Source organism: Microtus pennsylvanicus, chromosome 8 (genome assembly GCF_037038515.1).
Source record: "Microtus pennsylvanicus isolate mMicPen1 chromosome 8, mMicPen1.hap1, whole genome shotgun sequence".
Classification (NCBI taxonomy): domain Eukaryota; kingdom Metazoa; phylum Chordata; class Mammalia; order Rodentia; family Cricetidae; genus Microtus; species Microtus pennsylvanicus.
This window is the reverse complement of record NC_134586.1, coordinates 104,950,076-104,965,934: the sequence shown is the minus strand read 5'-3', so window position 1 is coordinate 104,965,934 and position 15,859 is coordinate 104,950,076. Positions and strand designations below refer to the sequence as shown.

Below are 15,859 nucleotides of genomic sequence, written 5' to 3'. Positions count from 1 at the left end.
GTTTCTGTGTCAGGTGAAGCCAGGCCCTCCCCCTCTCTACTCTCCATATACACTGACTCTCAAGGTCAACTAGCTCACTCTCCTGTACCCCAGGACACTAAGCTCCAGGGTTTGGAGGGGGCATTTGTAACAGGGCCCCAGACTTTAGTAGGCCTCCAGATCTTAGCACAACTGACTCCATGATGGAAGTGCCATCCACCTGTAAAACTCAGCACATAAACAGCACCACTAGCCAAAAGAAAAACAAAGACCTAATTCATGGAAACCCACAGTTCTGGGAAAACCTTTACAGGAGTCAGAGAAACTGGGGGAAAGCCAGGCCCACTTCAGTCCTTGGGGTGTAGTTTAGGTTGGCACATGGGTATGTCAGCCAGAAAGACTCTAACAGCTACTGAGAGATGCTGAGAAAACCTATCAATGACTGCTTTAGTACATGAACAGGCACCTCAGTTAGCCTTTTGTTCTGGGTTTGATACCTAATAAGGATTCTTGTTTTTATTTGAGGCCAGTTTTTTACTATAAATTCCACTTTTTCCCTGACTTGAATAATTGTCATCACTTGCTTGTGTGTTTTTGAGTTATTGATTGAATATGGGATTGAGAAAGCCCTGGGCACCTTACTCATTTTAAATTCTGAGGTGAGAAAATACCAGTGTAATAATAATCAGCAAATGAAAATGAATAATAAGCTAGAAACAGCAAGAGCAGACTGCCCCTCACCCCCACCCCAAGACAGGCTTTCTCTGTGTAGCCCTGGCTGTCCTGGATCTCAGTCTGTAAAACAGGTTGGCCTGGAATAGAGAATGTCCTGCCTCCAGAGTGCTGCCACTGCCCAGGTGAGAGTAGACTTTTATTAGCCTGAGAAACTGAGACCTCCAAACCTGAACACACTGTGCAGGGGCTGAGAATTAATTTTTGCAATAGAGGTGTGGGGGAGGGGCGTCCTGGCTTCAAGAGGCTCAGAAACTGGTTTTCTGGGCAAGCTGATTTTTTTTTTCTTTCTTTCTTTCTCTCTCTCTCTCTCTCTCTCTCTCTCTCTCTCTCTCTCTCTCTCTCTCTCTCTCTCTTTCTTTCTTTCTTTCTTTCTTTCTTTCTTTCTTTCTTGTTTCTCCCTGTTAATCGCAGGGTGAAAGGTAAACCAGATTGCCGGTTTTTGTAAATTCCATGGATGGAAGGCTTGCTGCAGTCTTGGGCAGGTTGGTGGTGGGGTTGTGAGGTGATGGGGGCAGGGCATTTCCTTTAATGAGGCCCGCCCTCCTTCTGCAGCAGGACCAGCCTATTCAAGGCGGCCCTTTGACTTGTCTCCATGGTCACCGAGTCTGGAATTCTTTAAACTCTTGCTGTCACAGCACTCTGAGGGGGAAGAAGTAGGAATTGTTCTGAGCAAGTGGAGGCCAGGACAAATTATGCTTAAATAATAGGAATTATTTCCCCCAGACAGGGATAAAAAGCTAGGGCCTAGAAAAAGCTTGTGTCTCCTGTCACTAGAGTTCCAGGACCTGAAGCAAGAACTCATTGGCCTGTCAGAAAATTATTGGAGTGCATGAACTGGCCAATGAGGAGTGTGTTTCTTAGGTGCGGGAAGCTGCCTGACCAAGGTCCGTTAGTTTCCTCGCCCATCCCCCAGCCCCCTCACCTCACATTAGGCACTTGTGTATTCTTTGTAAGCAAATCCTAGATCCCAGGCCTATATATCAAAGTCGTCTTCACTGACAGGAGCGGGAGGAGACACCAGAACACTCTGTGACTGGAAATGGTAAGTTTGGCCTGCATCTTGGATGTAGGGAAGATGGATACTGCATACAGAAACCTCAAGGAGACCCGGCCTTCCAAAGCAGCTGAGTCTGCAACTTTGGACTCCGCTGGGCCGCGCTGCCCGGGTCCCTCTGGGTGGAGCTGGGTGATCAGGTAGAGTTGCGGTCCTGTCCCTTGTTGAGCACTCAGTGCTGCTGCGTCTCGGGTAAACTGGGCACCCACAAGGCAAAGAGTCCTGGGGAACCGTGGGATTTGGACTGGGGCTCATGTGTAGGGTGTGTGTGTGTGTGTGTGTGTGTGTGTGTGTGTGTGTGTGTGTGTGTGTGTGTAGGGGGTGGAGGACCTGCGTGGATGGTGAAGATTAGGACACTGGATCTGCTGCGCTCTTCGAAAAACCTCGCCACACTCCTTGCAGTGAGTCTCAGGGCGCAGATACCCAGAGCGCCTGTGACTCTCGGTGTGAAAAAAATGAGGCAGACACGATCTCCATGGACTGGGACCGATTTATTGGAAAAGCGAGAAACCTTTCTAGTAGGAAGCTTGAGTGCCCGAGGGTCTGAGGGACGTGTATACACATAGGTAGCCACCAGGAAGTTACACCTATTTTTGTGATTTGTCTGTGTGTTTGGGGGAGGGTGTTTTTGATACGCGGACAATATTGTTTCTACACGTGAAGCACACGCACTCTTCAGGGGCTTATTTATTCTCAAGCAATTTAACTGATACGTTAGAGACTTAAGCCCCGTTTTGCTTTTTAAAAGAAAGAAAAGAAAAGAAATGGAAAGGAAAGAAAAGAACAAACCAGGCACTTAGGAATTTTGCTGATGGAATTCTCTTTGACAGTAGCTCACTGATTCTCAACCTTCCCAATGCTGTGACCCTTTAATACAGTTCCTCGTGCTGTGGTGACCTCCCAAGCATAAAATTATTTTCGATGCTACTTCAGAACTATAATTTTGCTACTGTTATGAACGTAATGTAAATATCTGATATTCAGGATATCTGCTATTCAACCCCCGTGAAAGGGCCGTTCAATCCCCAAAAGATTAAGATCACAGGTTGAGAAACACTGGAGTAGTTCACGCATCCCAGACACGGAACATTTCAAGACTATGCACATTTCAGAATGGTTCTGAGGAGGGTAATAGTTCCCGTTTTTCTTTCTGAATCTGCTAAACAAGCTTTCTTTAATGCTTCGGGCTTCCTTCCTATTATTTTGGCTTCCCCATTCTTTCTCTAAAGCCTCCATGTCAGCTATGTAACTGACTGCCCACCATGTGGGGGACCTCCTTGGCAGTTTAGAATGGTGGTATGGCCTTCTTCCTTCTCTCCTCCATTCTATTCCTCTGTGCTGTACTGATGGTTTACAGCTTGCTTGCCCTGCAGGTTTTCATTTAAACATTAATAAAAATTGTCCTTGAGCTTTAAAAGCAAGCAAACAAAACCCTTTTTCTTTTGACTTGGAAGGCGACAAAAGCACATAGCATTTAGTGTCTCTGTCATGTTCATGTTGTGGTTTCTTCCTTCTGGGAAGTTGAAAGCACAGAGTCCATGTGCTAAATCTCTCACTGCCTTGAAATGTAGGGGTGGTGGAGCCTCACAGAACCACCCAGACAGAATTTTTCTGGGGATACTCAATCCAGTGCACATCTACTCACCTTAGTAAGGAGCCCAGAATAGTCCCAAATATTACTGAACCAGAGTCCAGTTGGTGAGCCAATGTGTGTTTATTTTGGGGCTACTAACAGAATTATGGAGGGGCCTTGCAAACAGCAGAGACAACTCAAAAGCAGGTGCTTCAGCAGAAAGCCCGTCCCAGCCTGGGGGAAGACACCCCTCCCCCTCCCCCCACACACCCTTAATCTCTTCAGTTCCTCTCAGCTTCCAGGGGGCCACAGGTCCAACATCTCTTGCAGCAGTTTGGCTGGACAGAGGTTCCACCCCAGGGTTTTTTAGTTTCTTTTATACAGCTGATTGGGATGCTCCACAGCCTTCCAAGTTTCTGTTCTTTCTGGATTTGTGACCTTTTGTTTACCTGCTTGGGGATAACATTTCAGTTTGAAGGAACACACCACACAAGAGCTAGTTTGTTGTTTGCTTATTTATTTTAATATTATTATTATTTTTTAATTTATTTGGTTTTTTTGAGACAGGGTTTCTCTGTAGCTTTGGAGCCTGTCCTGGAGCTAGCTCTTGTAGACCAGGCTGACCTCGAACTCACAGAGATCTGCTTGCCTCTTCTTCCTAAGTGCTGGGATTTGGAGTCCAGACCAATACAACTCCCAGGCCTCGGGGCTGGGGGGCTACACTCCTAACTTAACAGAAACCATATCAGTTCCTAACATCCCAAGATATTTCATTTTTGTATCTCCCAAGATGGTCACATTTGTTATGGTTTAGATAAAATGCTGCAGTTCCGGTTCCCTGAGGGGTGCAGCGGCAGGCCACGAGGGCCAGAAGGTCCCTGGCAGGGAGCCACATAGCAGGGGAGAGACAGAGACAGATAGGCACGCCATGCAGAGTGAGGTTGGATATTTATTTAGTGGGTTATGGACAGGAAAGGGAAAGGGGGAAGGGGAGAAGAAGAGGGAGGAGAGAGAGAGAGAGAAGCAAGAGAGAAAGGGGAGAGTGGCGGGGAGAGGAGAGGAGACATTACCTCTTTAGGAGAGGAATGAAAAAGAAGGGGCTCAAAGGAAGACCACTTGCCTCTGTGGAGGAGGGGGAGAGGGAGTGGGTGGGGCTTGTCTCTTAAAGGGACAGGACCATTACAACACTGAGTTTAAAAATTCATGTTTTCTAAGCCTGGAGAGATAATGAGCATTTTGGAGCTCATACTGCTCTTTCAGAGGTCCCAGGTTCTTTTTGCAGCACACATATCTAGTAACTCAAAATTGCTGAAACTCTGGGCCCAGGGAGATTGGACACTCTTTCCTGGCCTCTGAGAACATGTGAGGGCCTGACTTTGCAATCTTGATTTTAAAGAAAGGGCTTCATCTTAAGCCATATAATGAACGGGAGCTGATCCCAGCTCCAGAAATGTGCTGTGATAGCGAAATTTGAACAGATATCCTGAAAATAGCCAATTAAGGAGTTAGGGAGCAGGGTTATAAAATTTAAAGAGGTCCAGATGTTCCTAGAAGGCATCTTGTACTCGAAGATACCTTGTCAGTTATTAATGTCCCTTTATTAGGGTTTTCTTGCCAAAAATACCCAATGGTTTCAGAAACTACCTTACCCTATGCCCTCCTTACCCAATTCCAAGACGAAAAGACATGAACGCCCCTGGTTATGGTGTTTCTCCTTTAAAGTTCCCCCCTTCCCCAGGCTTGCCATTGCACTTTTCTCAACCATGCATTGGTGCGCACTTCATTAGTGTGCACTGCCTTAGTGTGCACTGCATTGGTGTGTACTGCATTGGTGTGCACTGCCTTGGTGTGCACTGCATTGGTGTGTACTGCATTGGTGTGTACTGCCTTGGTGTGCTCTGCATTGGTGTGCTCTGCATTGGTGTGTACTGCATTGGTGTGCACTGCCTTGGTGTGCTCTGCATTGGTGTGTACTGCATTGGTGTGTACTGCCTTGGTGTGCTCTGCATTGGTGTGCACTGCATTGGTGTGTACTGCATTGGTGTGCACTGCCTTGGTGTGCTCTGCATTGGTGTGCACTGCATAGGTGTGCTTTACATCAGAATCTGGTTCTGTGGAGTTTCTTTGTGGGGATCAGTAACTTGGGCATAACAAACACTGCACTCTCACGCATACACACACACACACACACACGAAATAAAACTAAAGTCTTGTAAAAAAGAAAAAGAAAATAACACTATATGCACCTTGTCAATGCTGTTTCTTCAATTAGCCTATCATAATGACTTTACATTGCAAAGTAGAAGGATTTTGGGCTAATTTCAGAGTTGTAATTTATGCGAGGACTCACTAGTCTTTGTCTAGCTATTTTGAATTACAATTATTATTTTTTAAATATGTAAGCAATGTTAGAGATCTTGGGGTTCCTGGAGGTAATGAGTTAGAGGCCACACAATGTAGGTGTTGAGATTCGAACTGAGGTCCTCTGCAAAGGCAGGAAATGCTATTGAACCATCTCTTCAGCTGAGACTCACTCATCTTACAAATGGATTTGGTACTGTGTTTACAATATAAAGATATGAACACAAGTGGACAATATTTATGTACTTTGAGATAACTCTCAAAGTTTTTATGGCTTTTACTTGGAGTATGATTTATCAGTTTTTATGCTAGCCTGTTAACTGATTATTATTTATTGTCTTAATGAGTCTTAATCTGAGTTGAGTCCAGTTAAGGGCATGAATTTAAATAGGAACAATGCAGAAAACTAAGATGCAAGGACATGGATACTACCCTGACCCCTAAAAGCTTGGAGCAACAATTTGGTTTTGGCTTTATTTATTTTGTTATTCTTTTGTTTTTGTTCTTTGAGAACTGTAACTGTTCTGACTGTCCTGAAACTTGCTTTGTAGACCAGGCTGGCCTCAAACTTACAGAGATCCATCTGCCTCTGGTCCCCGAGGGCTGGGATTAATGTGCCACCACCACCTGGCTTTTTTATTTTTAAAGGTACTATTTTTTATTTATTCTTTTAGAATTGTATACATGTAGACAATGCATTTGAACATATTCACACAAACCTCACTCTTTCTCCTAACTTCTCCATCCCACCATACTCCACTAAACATTTTATCTTTTTATTTATTTATTTTTAATCTACTGCTAAAATCTATTGTTCGGTTTCTGTTGGTCTTTTATGCATGCTTGCAAGGCCATGCACTAGAGCATAGTTGATTTACAGAGGGCCATACCTTTAAAGCAAACTGACTCTCCCCTGCTAGCAGCCTTTAATTGACGATAGCTCCTCAAATAATGCTGGAATGTTGACTTGCTTGATCTTGTGCAGACAAACCCAGGTGCTGTTATTTTAAAGTGTAGTCCAGTCATGCCCAGTAGGCACAGTTTTACAGTCATTCTGCCCCTTCCTCTTCAATGTTCCCTGAGCCTGAGGGACCGGGATGGGGATAGAGGTGTGTTGCAGATACCTGTTCTTGCCTGAGCACGCCACACACACACACACACACACACACACACACACAGTCATTCAGTTCACATTGACCAGTTGTGGGTTCCTGCGGTAAGCCATGTCCACTGCACACAGAAACATCTCTCATGAGACTAAGATAGTTATTTTGGAAGTGTTAGCACAGAGTAAAATAGTAGATTTACTTCTCAGGTCTATGACCTCTTCAGTTCTTGGTCAGATTTACAGGTCCAGATTTGGTTTTCCTCTTGCGGAGTGGGGCTTATATCCATGCAGAATGTGATCTGTTACCCGTTAGTTGATGACCTGTGGCTTCCAGGAGTGAGCATAGTGCCCTGTGGAGGGAACTGGTTTTAGACATTTATTACAGGCATTCAGTGCAGTTAATGGCTTTGGTAAACATTTTACTTTGAGTGTGTTTTAGAAATTTTAGAGGTGAGATGTTGGTGAACTAGACCTTTGTCTAAGAATATATGCCATATTTTGATGGTTTCATTATCCAGCGACTTTCTCAAGACAACAACAAAACACAAAGTAACAGAGTGATGGGCTAGTAAGACTGAACACTTGAGAAGAGGAATCTCAGCTGCGGAATTGGCTCCACCAATTTGACCTGTGCACACGTCTTCAGGGCCTTTCCTTGGTTGTTAATTGATGTAGGAGGGCCTGCTCCAATGTGGGTGTTGCCATCCCAGATCAATGGGGCCTGACTTGTACAGGGAGGAATGCCCAGCAAGCCAGTGAGCAGTGTTCATCTTTGCTTTCTGTCTCAGTTCTTGCCTGCATGCTGCTTACTTGAGCCTTCTGCCTTGGCTGATGGTGAACTGTAATGCATATAATCACTTTCCTGCCCAAGTTGCATTTGGTCATGGTAATACAGCAACAGCAAGTAAAATAGGACACTAATAAAAGGAATTAGTTGTCAGGGGGCCTATTTGGTGTTTGACTAAGGAAAAACCAAGGAACCCAGATACATACTTTGTAATACTGGCCTTTAGTGCAACCACAGAACAAGTATTCAGGTTTCTAACCAGTTGTAAGAAGAAGTTTAACCACCTAAGCAGGGAAAGGCACTTGCTATGCAACCCTGGTGGGCAGAAGTCAATCTCTAGAACCCTTGCTAAGCTAGGAAGAGAAAACCAAGTCCCACAAGTTGTTGTTGATCTTCACTAGAGCACTGTGGCATGCTCACACTCGCTCGCTGTGCTCATGCTCTCCACACACAATACACCAGATCAAGGTTTTAGAAAGATGTACACATACTGTCTTCTGGGTCTAGAGAGATAGCTTAGGGGTTAAGAGTTCTGACTGCCTTTCCAGAAGTCCTGGGTTCAATTCCTGGCAACCACATGGTGGCTCACAACCATATGTAATGAGATCTGGTGCCCTCTTCTTACCTGCAGGCATACATGTATGCAGAATGCTCTCTACATGATAAATTTTAAAAAATCTTATAAACAAAAAACAAATACTGTCTACCAAACGAGGTAATGCAGAGTCATAATCTAAAGACTATACTGGGTTCTAACCAGATTGCAATCCTCTGATTACCATGCGAAATTATTGCTAAGATTCCTAGGGAGAACAGGTATTGATATTTTTAACTTGGGGTATAGTTGTCATTAACTATATGAGAAATCTATCTTACTCTTTGCAGGTATGGGGTGAAGGAATCACTCTAGATCTCCTTTCTGAGATACCAGAAGAACTGCTGTGTTCAGCATTTTTCTAAGCACTTTTTTTTTTTTTTAAGGACAGCTGGTGAGTAGTAGACAATCAGATTTTGTGGTGAGAGTAGTTAGGAAGATGAGATGCCGAAAGAGAAACTAACAAAATTATCTGCACAGAGCTCGTGCTGTCCTGATGTTTCTTTCCCAGAAAGCTCCCGTTTACTTGTAGCTTTGTGTTTGGGGAATCTCAGTCTGTGTGAGCAGTGCAGTGTGATGATCGAGACAACATGAACACTTGTGGAACACAGTGTCATGTCAACTTCTTATTAATCCTGTGTGCATCTCCAGGACCATGGGGCTGACTGTCCTGGAAATATATGTGTGTGCTTTTAGGAGCCTGTGACCTTTGAGGATGTGACCGTGAAGTTCACCCGGGAGGAGTGGGCTCTGCTGGATCCATCCCAGAAGAAGCTGTACAAAGATGTGATGCGGGAAACCTTGAGGAACCTGGCTTCTATAGGTACCTGAGCATTGCCTTTTCTAGTCCACCACAGGACGAGTGTTTCTAGTTTATCCGTGCTGATGTATGAATTGGATTATGGAAGGGGGATGGAGGGTACTATGTCACCTAAATCATGACTGTAGCTGGCATCCAATATTTTATCTATAATTAATAGTTGGTAATTTTCTCTGGGTCTGCATTTTAGGAAAGAAGTTGGGAAAACAGAAGGTTGTAAAAGAGTATGAAACTCTCTGGAGAAAACTAAGGTAATTTGTTTCCAAAGAGATAGCCATATTTCAGAGTGCTGGTACAATAGAACAATTTACTAAGACGTAAAAGATGTATATGGTATCCAGCATCAGATCAATTTCATCTCAAAAGAATTTCTCTCAAAATTTGTGTCTTAAACATCAGCACTAGAAGTTGTCAAATATTGCAATATTGAAAATGGTACAATGTTGATTTTTTTCTCATAGTTCATATATACAAACTTTATGCCATACCGAGTGTCTTTGTTTGGCTTTGTATTGCTGTGCTGAAGACCATGAGCCAAAGCAACATGGGGAGGAAAGGGTTAACTACACCTTGTAGTCCACAGTCCATGATCAAGAGAAGTCAGGGCATGACCTCAAGCAGGAACCTCTAGGTGTGAACTGAAGTCAGGGATTTTATTTACTGTCTTGTTCTTCTTGACTTGCTCAGTTTGGTGTCTTGTATATCATGTGGCCATTAACCCCAGACTGATTCTCTAGGCTGGTGGCTTCCACATCAGTCATCCATTATGAAGAGCTGCACAGACTTCCTTACATGCCAAATCTGGAGGGGGCACTTTTCTCAATTGAAGCTCACTCAGATTTCTCTACATTTCAGCAAGCTCGCAAAATATTGACCAGTACAATTGACCCCTTGTCAGCTTGACACACAAGTGAAGCCCTGTTTTGAAACACACACACACACAAAATCATGATTTTGATTGACACTACTGCACATCCAAACATCCAAAATGTGCATAAGATTTGGACTGAAATTTGTGTTGAAATGTTACATAAATATTTGATGTTTTCAAAGAGACATACCCCATCAAACATGAATAGCATTGTTTCTATTGTAGCTGCCCTTGATAGTCTTGGAAATCATGCAGTGCAAACATGTTACAGACTTTTCCCAGCACGAAACCAACATTTCCTTTGTTCAGTCATTAGTGAACCAAGTCTTAGTCCTGTGCTCTCCACCTGTTTTGCAGCAGCCAACTGGAAGAGAAATATTTTAAGTATAAAGAAACTCGCCAGTCTGAAAAGATCCTCAGCTGTATTCCAGAACCTTCTGTGAACCTGAAATCTTGTCCAGGACTTGCCACACGTAAAAAGCATGTGTGTGAAGAAGAAAGTATTGGCCGTTCATCTCTAGGTGTGCCCCTGAACCATCAGGAAGGACAGAAACCTCGTGAAGACCAGAACTATGGACAGAAGTTGTATAAACATAAGGGGTTTGAAGGCAGCTCCAGTTCTCCTCTGTCCCTTCAGACACATAAAAGTGCTCACACTGGAGGGAAGCCTTTAAAAAATAAGAACCACAAAGGTCTTCCTTGTCCACTATCTGGCCAAAGGAATGAAGAATATGACCATGCGAAAAACTCTCATGTTTGCAAGCAATGTGGGAAAGGCTTCTCCCATCCCCGTACTTTACAAAGGCATGAGAAGATTCACAGTGTTAAGAAGCCCTACATGTGTGAACAGTGTGGGAAAGGCTTTGCTCGGTTAGGTAACCTTCTAAGACATAAGATGAATCCGAATTGTGAGAAGGCTTTGCTGTGTAATCATTGTGGGAAAACTTTTTCTCGTTCTGCTTGCCTTCGAAGACATGCAAGAATTCACAGTGGTGAGAAACCCTATGAGTGTGAGCAGTGTGGGAAAACTTTTCTTCATTCTGTTTACTTTCAAATTCATAGACGTATTCACACTGGAGAGAAACCCTATGTATGTAAGCAATGTGGGAAAGCCTTCACTGCTTCTCGTTACCTTAATATACATGAACAAAATCACACTGGGGAAAAGCGTTATATATGTAAAGAGTGTGGGAATGCCTTCTCATTTTGGAATCAATTTCAAAAACATAAAGTAACTCACAGTGGTGTGAATCCCTATGTCTGTAAGCAATGTGGCAAAAACTTCACTTGTTCCGGTTCTTTAAAAACACATGAGAGAATCCACACTGGTGAGAAGCCCTATGTGTGTAAGCACTGTGGAAAAACTTTTGCTCATTTTGGTAACCATAAAAGGCATGAAAAAATCCACACTTGATAGAGATCCTACACATGGAAGCCATGTGCGAAGATTTTAAATGAGTACAGTTCCTTTGAATTCCATAATAAAATGCATACAGGAGAGAAAACCTGCAAGTGTAAGTCATCTGAGAAGGCTTTTGCTTCTTTCTTCATTTTGAAGCCATGGAAGGAATCACTATGGGAAGAAACCCTGTGTGTGTTTGAAACATGCGAAAGCTTTCAGTTCTGAGAGTTCTCAATAACTCTTAGTGCAGCAAAATCCTATGAACGTAAGCAGCGTGGGAAAGCCTACAGTTGTTTATTTGAGGCTCCAGAATGTGAGCGAAACCACAGCAGCCAAAGACTCTACGAATGTAAGACATTCGGGAGAGGTTATTTGAAGACATCTCATTTGGCACTAACTTGTAGTAGAATTAATAAGTAATACGAGAATGCCTTCTCTTTGTTAGCTCTCACAGAAATTAAACCACAAGAGAGTGCTTATGCTAACATATGGGGAAATGTCAAGTCTTAATAGAAGTTGTTCTTTTGAGTCAATATAGCTTTTAGTACTAGAAGATCCCTTCAAATACATGGAAGCAGACACACTGGAGAAAAGTCCTTCAGATACATGGAAGCAGACACTGGAGAAAAGTCCTTCAAATACATGGAAGCAGACACTGGAGAAAAGCCCCTTAAACACATGAAAGCAGACACACTGGAGAAAAGCCCTTTGGAGAAAAGCTACAAGTAACATGATAAAGTCTGTGTTCTTTTCATTTTGGAGAAGATGGGAAATAGCTCACACTGGAGAGAAACCTTATGCGTGCAGTGTGGAAAGCCTTTAGATCTTAGGGGGCTCTCAAAAGACATTGTAGTAGTCATTTTGAAGATAAGGCCTTAATTTATAAGGAATTTTAGAAATCTTTGTTATACCAAGGTTTTTATAGACATGAACGAACTCATCAAAGGAAGCCTAAAGCACAAAATTTGTAAAGTCTTCATTTTCACACTGGTAGCACTGAATGTATTGAAAGAATTCCTGACATTGGAAAGTGTGTGGGAACATTTCTTAACTTAACTCAAAAATTAAGAGATATCAAGGTTTGTGAAACAAGTTTCATTAAAAGAGATATTGGGGGGGGGGCTGGAGAGATGGCTCAGTGGTTAAGAGCATTGCCTGCTCTTCCAAAGGTCCTGAGTTCAATTCCCAGCAACCACATGGTGGCTCACAACCGTCTGTAAAGAGGTCTGGTGCCCTTTTCTGGCCAACAGACATAAACACAGACAGAATATTGTATACATAATAAATAAATATTAAAAAAGAGATATTTGGCTGGGTGGTGGTGGTGCATGCCTTTAATTCCAGCACTTGGGAGGCAGAGACAGGCAGATCTCTGTGAGTTCGAGATCTCAGCCTGGTCTACAGATGGAGCTCAAGGACAGGCTCCAAAGCTATAGAGAAACTCTGTCTTCAAAAAACAAAAAACAAAAACAGAGAGTGGGGGTTTGATTTAATCAGACAATGTCACCCACTGAGTCCGTGTGCCCTTTCTCCTTTCTTTCTGGGGGTGTTCAGATTGATGCCTGCTGAGACCAGAAGAGGAGTTACAGATCTCTGGAGTTACAGATGGTTTTGAGCCTTCATGTTGGGGTGCCAGGAATTAAGCCCAGGTTCTCTAAACTGCAGCCTTTGTTCCTAACTTCAAGCAATCTCTCCAGCATCTCCTTCTGTTTCTTCGAAGCATTCTCTGGCTAGGAAACCATTGCTAGCTACCTTGATACTTATCATGTAGCCCAGGGTGGGCTTAAGCTCACTACAACCCTCCTGTCTTCTTCTATCATGACATGTTTAAGTAGTATTTTAACAGGAAATATATAGTACTTGTTAAAAGGAATATACAGAAAAAAATGTGTTGTTCTTCACTTGCACATTTCTTCATTTTAAACAAATACTTTTTCTCTTTATCCTTGTCTAGTCTACTCAGGAAAACATGTAAATGCAATCACTTGTTGCTCCACTCTAATATTATATTTAGAATTTTTTAATTTTTGATGTTTTTTTGATAATAAATTTTTTCATACATTATATTCTGATCATGTTTTCCTCTCCTCTTCTCTTCCTAGATCATCTCTTTATCCAGCATCTCACCTTCCCTCTCTCTCTGTTTAGAAAACAAGCAACTGAAAAAAACAGAATATAACAAAACAAACAAAAAAGTAAAGAAATGCATACAAGTAGACACACACAGACCCAAACAATATGCATCAAAACCTACAATTTGAAGACATACAATAAAAGCAAAAGACCAGTAAAATAAAAATTATCCTAAATGCCAAGTGGTGGTGGTGCATGCCTTTAATCCCAGCGCTCGGGAGGCAGAGGCAGGTGGGATCTCTGTGAGTTCGAGGCCAGCCTGGTCTACAGAGCGAGTTCCAGGACAGGCTCCAGAGCTACAGGTGAAACACTGTGTGTGGGGGGATAAGTGGGGCTCATGTACTGTGAGGACCTGACGTTGCAAACTCCATTTTAAAGAAGGGGCTTCATCTTAAGCCATATAATGAGCTGGGGGGTGGGCGATCTCAACTCCAGAAGTGTGCTGCCATAGCAGAAATTTGAGCAGATACCCTAAAAATGGCCAATAAAGAAGATAGGGAGCAGGGCCATAAAAGTTAACAAGGTCCAGATGTTCTTGGGAGGCATCCTGTCCTTGAAGATAACTTGTCAGTTATTAACAGTTCTTTGTTAGGTTATTGTGCTCAAAAACTGACCAGTGGTTTCAGAAACCACCTTACCCTATGCCCTTCTTACCCAATCCCAAGACCACGGGATATGGACTCACCTGATTACAGCCACTGGCTGGCCTGCACCTATGTAGGTAGAGGAGGCTGGCATTGAACTCACAGGGCTGCCTGCCTGGCTCTTCCTCCCAAGTGCTGGGGTGAAGGATGTGCACAGCCACACCTGCCCTTTTATCCCAGTTTGAATCACTAACACTAACCAGCAGATCACACATTGGCATTTCACACAGTGACAGACAGCTCAGGTCACAGAAAGGCTAGGAAATGGATAAGAGGCTGCAGGGACCAGAGTCTGTGCTGAAGTCCCAGGTGGGGAGCTGAGGGAGGCCTAAGGGGAAGTCTGGAGGGACCAGAATTCTCAGTAGTGCAGGTGTGGAGGTGTCAATTGCCTGCTGTGGGATGGGGAGTTGGAAGTGGGCTGAGTGTTTGGCCATGAAGAAACTGCTGGAGCAAGGTTGGGGTGGGGGACATGTTTAGCAAGGAGTTGAGAAGTTTCCTGGCCTTTGACAGCTGACCCTGTTCTGACTCACACCTGCCACACTTTGGTGTTTTACAGTCTCAGGTTAGGGGGTTCCATCTGTTGTGGCTCAAAAGGGGCCGTGTCTGCAGTTCTGGTATGATTTGGTATATTTTCCGGTGTTGTTACTTACTGGTATAGTTAATGTCTCTTGGCGTGCTGGCAGATGGTGGTGTTTGCTTAGGTAAACAAGAGTTCTTCTGTAAGGTCCCTCTTTCTGGGCCCTGATACTCTGTGTGTCACAAATCAGGTCAAGATTGCAGGCTCTGTCACTAAGGTGTTGTTCAGCATAGCAGTAACCAAGAGCAGTCCCCGCCCATTTCCCTCCTTGTCTCTAGGAGAGTCTCAGATTCAAGGGCTGTTTCCTCTAATTCTGTGATCTGTGCCCTTGGGCCCAGAATTCTCAGGACTGGGACTAAATCTCTAACTTTCCTAGTGTTTCTGACATTGCCAGACTCACTGAAAAGGGATGGGTGAGTGGACTTGGCCTCTGTCATAATTGTCATTGTCCTTGGAGTCTTTCAAACTCTTGTTTTAAAAAGCAAGTTTGTGATGGAGCTAGGCCATGGCAGCACGTGGAAGAAGAGCTGCAGTAAGGAGTAGGCCCCAGTGGTAGGTCCGCAAGCTTCTCTACAGTTTGGCTGAAGAGGGCTGTTCTCTCTTAGGGAGGAGAAAACAGAGCTAAATATGGGTAAACAGAAGGAAAGAGAAGGTGGGAACCTGGGAAAATGAGGTGGAAAGTTAAAAGCATAGAGTCCATGTGTTAAATCTATCACTGTCTTAGAATATAGGGGATCCACGGCCTCGCAGAACCACCCCAGATTGGGCTTAGAGTCATTGTGTATGACAGAGTTTTTCTGTGAATCACAACAAAACACACATCTACTCACCCCAGAAAGTAGCTCAGAATAGTTCAAAATATTATTGAACCAGAGTCCATTGGTGAACTAATGTGTGTTTATTTGGGGGGTACTTACAGAATTACGAAGGGTGCTTATAAATAGCAGAAACAACGCAAAAGCAGTTACATCAGCAGAAAGCCTGTCCCAGCATGGGCGAAGACTCCTGGCCCCTTGATCTCTTCTCCTCAACTTCTATGCAGCCACACTGCCAACATCTCTTCCAGCACTTTGGTTGGACAGAGGCGACATCCCTAGAAGCTGTTTACTCCCTTTTACTCTGTTGGTAGGAGTGCTCAATAGTCTTCCAAATTTCTGTACTTTTTAAAATTCTCGTGTCTTTTTTCTTTTAAGATTCATTTATTTTATTTTCTGTGGTTG

At 43.5% G+C, this 15,859-nt stretch overlaps 2 protein-coding genes across 2 annotated transcripts; both read left to right on the top strand.

Annotated features, from left to right (window-relative positions):
- Window positions 1-1,707: 1,707 nt before the first annotated feature.
- LOC142856584 (zinc finger protein 124-like) lies at window positions 1,708-9,267 on the top strand. The gene is made up of 3 exons (XM_075984209.1): window positions 1,708-1,756; window positions 8,889-9,015; window positions 9,203-9,267. The coding sequence occupies exons 1-3, from the start codon at window positions 1,754-1,756 to the stop codon at window positions 9,265-9,267; spliced, it is 195 nt and encodes a 64-aa protein (XP_075840324.1). The 5' UTR covers window positions 1,708-1,753.
- An 865-nt stretch (window positions 9,268-10,132) lies between these two features.
- Window positions 10,133-11,297, top strand: LOC142855382 (uncharacterized). Its single transcript, XM_075981885.1, has 4 exons — window positions 10,133-10,137; window positions 10,241-10,483; window positions 10,604-10,748; window positions 10,827-11,297. The coding sequence occupies exons 1-4, from the start codon at window positions 10,133-10,135 to the stop codon at window positions 11,295-11,297; spliced, it is 864 nt and encodes a 287-aa protein (XP_075838000.1).
- The last annotated feature ends 4,562 nt before the right edge of the window (window positions 11,298-15,859 follow it).

Excerpts from the sequence above, each read along its gene's own strand:
- LOC142856584 (XM_075984209.1), top strand. Across the intron at positions 9,016-9,202 it reads GAGGAACCTGGCTTCTATAG|GAAAGAAGTTGGGAAAACAG; the intron begins GTACCTGAGCAT and ends TCTGCATTTTAG.
- LOC142855382 (XM_075981885.1), top strand. Across the intron at positions 10,484-10,603 it reads AAGTTGTATAAACATAAGGG|GAATGAAGAATATGACCATG; the intron begins GTTTGAAGGCAG and ends ATCTGGCCAAAG. Across the intron at positions 10,749-10,826 it reads AACAGTGTGGGAAAGGCTTT|ACTTTTTCTCGTTCTGCTTG; the intron begins GCTCGGTTAGGT and ends CATTGTGGGAAA.